We start from the raw sequence: 5,245 nt of genomic DNA, 5'->3' as shown, positions 1-5,245 counted from the left end.
ATCCTGTTTGGGTTGGACAGTGCACAGCGTATACTGTATCCTGTTTGAGTTGGACAGTGCACAGCGTATACTGTATCCTGTTTGAGTTGGACAGTGCACAGCGTATACTGTATCCTGTTTGGGTTGGACAGTGCACAGCGTATACTGTATCCTGTTTGGTGTCATTACAGGTATGAGTATCTGTCTTCCTCAGTATCTGAGCTGTGAGGGCTTCATTTACATGATAATTAGCAGAGGGACCATAACTACTGTCGACAACACGAAGAAGGCTTGAGCTGTGAGCATTCACTGTGAGCTCTCTCAAAGTCCCAGAGCAGGCATCTGTTCCAGAGGCATATTTCCATTCCAAGACCAATTGCATCCTTTCACAGGGCCAAGGGGCTGTGCATATGTCTTGGGACAAGGACATTCATGACGGAATGACTCTGTAACTGTATCAAAGTAAACATCTGTGTTATAGGATACTTCTTCTACTCAAATCAGTTGTGTCTATCGCATATACTGTAGATAATTTAGGATTTGAAAAGCATTCATATACATCCAGCATGTATTGCATCACTTACTGTACTGTAGTTGCAGCTCTCTCCCACTCCCTTTCCCTCCCACTCTCTCTCTCTCTCTCTCTCTCTCTTTTCTCGCAATAGGGTTCTGTCTCTGCGTGTCTCATCTATTCATAAGCCATGCCATCTGGTTTGAAGATGTGTTATCTCTACACATGAGAGAGAGCTGTATCGCTCTCTCACTGGTTTTCCAACTGTGCTCTATGACACACCCCACTCACACCATCACCTCAGTCTGACTGTCTCCAAGCAGCATGACACACTCAAAAACCCCATCCAAGGCTTCTCATTAGAACACTGTATTAATCTGCTCTTTCTTGCAGGCTACAGGGAAATTAATTACACTGTGGTGTCGTTATTGAACAATTCTTATCCAAAAACATTGATTAGACGCCATTTTTGTTCACCTTAGAAAAAAACAGTTTAACCCTGAGTGGCAGAGACAACCAACTACCTGAGCAAAGAGAGTTACTACTTTGTAGCAAAAGAGCAAAGGATCAATAGTTCAGAGGATCAATATTGATCATTGACTGCTAATCTACAGTGTGCCTCAGCTTGAATACTGCTGTGATCACAGCAGATCATGACTGAATGGGACTCATGGTGGAAGAAGGTGAATGGCGGAATCCATCACTACCCAAAGGCTGGAATATTCTCAATGAAATATTGACTTGTCCTTCCACCTCACTTCAAACTAAATAAGAGCACATGCTGTATGGTATTAGTAACTGTGTATAACATGCATTAAATTTCCCACCATCCTCGCAAAATACCTATTTTTATAATGATGTGTATATAGCTACAGTGCGAGAACTTTGAGCATAAGTCTGTATGGAAAAGTAAACAAAAATGTCTATCCTGTGAAGTCGAGCCATCATTTTGCAGAGAAAGGGAACTGCAATAACTCTTGGAGGAAAACCCATCTAGCACAGGAAACGAGTTCTGTCTGAACACTCAGCATGCTTCAGACACACTGATCTCAGGCCTGGTGAGAGAGTATTTAGTCAACCTTCTTCCTCCACCGCTTTCCAAATCCCAGCGAAGCATGAATATCCACTCCAAGAGCCCAAGCACAGGCCCAGTGGCAATTCCCCTCTGTCCTCCTGTGTGATGACTTCCATTTGCTCTGTTAGTATGGGGCAGTTTTTTCTGTAACCACTAATGTTTTATTAATTTGTGAAATAGCCCATCGCTTCACCATCTACTCTTTACCTTTTAATGTCACTCCTGTTACTGAATGGTATTTACCCACTTTCAGATGATCCCAGCTGGTATCCAATATACAGTACAGGTGCTCACCTCCTCATTAGTTCATAGTGATTTACATCAAAGGTGACACTGTCTAAATTAAATGGCATACAGTTTGTAACATTAATGGATAGTGCTCAGTTTTTAAATGGAGAAAGTAAATCTGAGCGATTCCAGGATGGAGATCACTACATAATCAGAAAGCTAGTTGACTCGGATTATACTTGCAAAATCAAATCCTAAAGCAGAGACATACAAACCTAAGAAGCACTTTCTGCGAATGTTTGTGACTGTGGCAGGCATTTAGCTACATCCTGTCTGTTGGTTGTATATATTCTCCTTTTGTGTCATTAATGTGAAGTACTATCATTCTACAGTATATTAAAATCAATCACATGATATGATTCTAAGTAAGTGATTTTGTGAGATTTCAGTTGTCAATACTATTCCCTTTCAGATAGAGTCAATCACACTAATTTTGTCTGTTTTTGTTTTTTGCAGTCGGCGAACTCTACTTTATGGTCCTCTGTCTTCAGTCAGTACCTGGATTGGATGGTTGCCCAGTGCCATGCACATGCCCCAGTGAGCCTCTGCCCAGCCTGGCCTGCCAACAGCAGGGCCTGTACTCCATCCCCACAGAGATCCCCAACCACAGCCAACGCATCTTCCTCCAGAACAACCGGCTGACCATCGTCCGCTCCACCAGCTTCAGCCCCTGCAGGAACATCACCGTGCTGTGGCTCTACTCAAACAACATCAGCCACATTGAGGCCGGGGCCTTCTACGGCCTGGAGAGACTAGAGGAGCTCGACATTGGGGACAACGACTTGCGGATCATCAGCCCCACAGCCTTCCGGGGCCTGTCCAGACTGCACACCCTGCACCTGCACAGGTGTGGTTTGTCAGAGCTCCCGGTGGGGGTTTTCAAGGGGCTCTTTGCCCTCCAGCACCTCTATCTCCAGGATAACAACTTACTGACCCTCCACGACAACACATTTATGGACCTGGCCAACTTGACATACTTGTTCCTCCACAACAACAAGATAAAGACTGTGACAGACCATATGCTGAGAGGCTTGGCGAGCTTGGACCGATTGCTACTTCATCAGAATAAAGTGACCTTTATCCAGCGCATGGCTTTTCATGACCTGCGCAAGCTCACCACTTTGTATCTGTTCTTCAACAACTTAACAGAGCTCACAGGGGAAACCATGGAGCCACTTGTGTCTCTCCAATACCTGCGTCTGAACGGGAACCAGTGGATCTGTGACTGCCGGGCCAGAGCGTTGTGGGACTGGTTCAAGGGCTTTAAAGGGTCCAGCTCAGAGCTTGAATGCTATGTTCCTGCCAGACTGGCTGGGAAAGACCTCAAGAGGGTAAAGAGCCCCGATTTAGAAGGATGCCATGATAGCTCTCATCATAGCTGGATTAGTGTATTTACCCCCAAGACACGTTCTGGTAAATTCCCCAGCACCGAGAGTCCACTGAGTGCTGGTGTTCCCAGATGCTGCCTCTCCGACAATGACAAGTCCTCCATTATTTCCAGTAAGGGTCTCCCTGACCACAGACAAATCACCAACAATCCTCTAAAAGAGAAAGAGAACATTTCCAAAACGAAGATTGTGGAAGCTGACCATGGGAAGAATGGTAGTCAGAACAAAAAGAGTCTAAATGATGGTCCAAACAACTTGGACCAAACTCTAGACCCTTCCAGCAATCCCTTGGAGAAGAAGAGGTGTACAAAGAACAACAGGTCAGACCCTCAATGTGTCAAAGACCACGGATCTACCATGCGAGCGTTAAAGATTATTTTTCTACCCATGCTTTTGCTATCTGCCATCCTTTGACTTCTGTTACACCAATAATACACATCGATAACTTCAGCCAGTGTGACTCATAACATGCACAGACCATGTGTGAGAAACCAACATGCAGAAAGCCCTCATAAGTATCATGTACTGGACAGGAGAAGAGATACGCTAGACAGATCTGGAAAGAAAACAGGAAGCTTGGATACACAAATCAAGAAATTGAGGCCTTTTCCCAGTATGTCACTTTCATTGTATATACTTCATTCATATACTTCATTGATATGTGCCCAGATTCTGTTTGTTCCACTGGGAGGTCTTCTTCGATCTAAGCTCTCTGACAATGGTGGTGACTGGTTATCAAAAATACATTGTAACAGGACTGAGCAACACATGCTGTTTTGAGGTTTCCTTCATGACAACCCCAAAGATGTGACAGATTGATTTCCTTCATCTATTTTTATTAAACATATTTTGTGCAGCCTTGATTTAATGCAATTTTTATGTTTAATGTGAAGAAGTAAGAAATATTTTGTGTTTTGTTTTCTAGTATGTTGTTATTTATGGGTAGCATTCATAAGAGTGCTGTCTATTTGTTCACTGATGTTGCTGTATATTATAAATATGCATTTTATTTTACTTGTGAGAAGTATAGCTATATTACAAATAAAGTATTGTCTTTCTTAGTGTGTTTGTCCCTTTGTGGCATTCCAAATAAGAAAAGGAAATATTGAATGAAAGTAAAACTCAATAAAACGTTTTTGCTGTGGTATTTCCATGTTAATCATGGCAAAGGACAGGATGCAATGCTAGTATGTGCTGGGTTTACAGCATTGATGTTCTATTTGTATGAAGGCGATGTGTAAGATCATAATCTTTTACCGTAGCTGGATGGTCTGGCTGGTCATCAGAACGGCGTATCTGGCTATAGAGAAGTGAGAGGACATGCTGTATGATAACGCCACTACTTGCTCACCCACTATTTGAAGCAGTGGGTAGTGAACCTGGCTCCAGAGCATGGGGTTGTGGGTCCAAAACCTACCCCACCAATGCTATTATCTCGTTATCAAAGCTGAGTTCATGAGTATACTGCAGTATAATCCAAAATGTACAAATTCATATATCAATGTGGTTGTTGATGTACTGACTTGTACTGTAGATCCCTGGTCAATCAGAAGAATATTGGCAGACTATTTAGTGTCATAAGCATAATATGCTATATATGAGTATCTGATCAAGACCAAATATCCAATGAACCCTACTGCTTTTATAGCATCACAGCTTTGGAATATCACTAAGCAATTTCAACTTCAATCAATCAATCAATCAAAGCTTTATTTGGATAGCGCATTTCATACCCAGAGGCAACACAATGCGCTTTACAGAGAACAAGGGAGGTGGGCATACGACCCACCTCTACATATTCCAGAGGGAAGCAAAAAACAGTAATCACCCGGGGGCCAGATAAGTGAGCTGTAAAAATTCTTCCCTGACCCCTCTCAACAAGGCGATCGAGCAAGCTCCAGGGGTATTTTTGTATAAAGCAATACATTACATTAAATTACATTTCAGAGTAAGAGAGGCTAAAAAAGCATCATAGGAGAGAGGACATCCTACGGACATGCTGCG

General features: G+C 42.9%; 1 protein-coding gene across 1 annotated transcript; it reads left to right on the top strand.

Moving 5' to 3' along the window:
* Window positions 1-1,160: 1,160 nt before the first annotated feature.
* Window positions 1,161-3,655, top strand: LOC311322540 (reticulon-4 receptor-like; the record flags this gene model as incomplete). The annotated part of the gene is made up of 2 exons (XM_084454629.1): window positions 1,161-1,173; window positions 2,310-3,655. 2 exons carry the CDS (start codon window positions 1,161-1,163, stop codon window positions 3,653-3,655), a joined length of 1,359 nt encoding a protein of 452 aa, XP_084310755.1.
* Window positions 3,656-5,245: the final 1,590 nt, after the last annotated feature.

The sequence above is a fragment of the Borostomias antarcticus genome (assembly GCF_949987555.1).
Source record: "Borostomias antarcticus genome assembly, chromosome: 2".
Taxonomy (NCBI): Eukaryota; Metazoa; Chordata; class Actinopteri; order Stomiiformes; family Stomiidae; genus Borostomias; species Borostomias antarcticus.
Note: the sequence above shows the minus strand (reverse complement) of the source record. Positions and strands in the feature narration are given on the sequence as shown.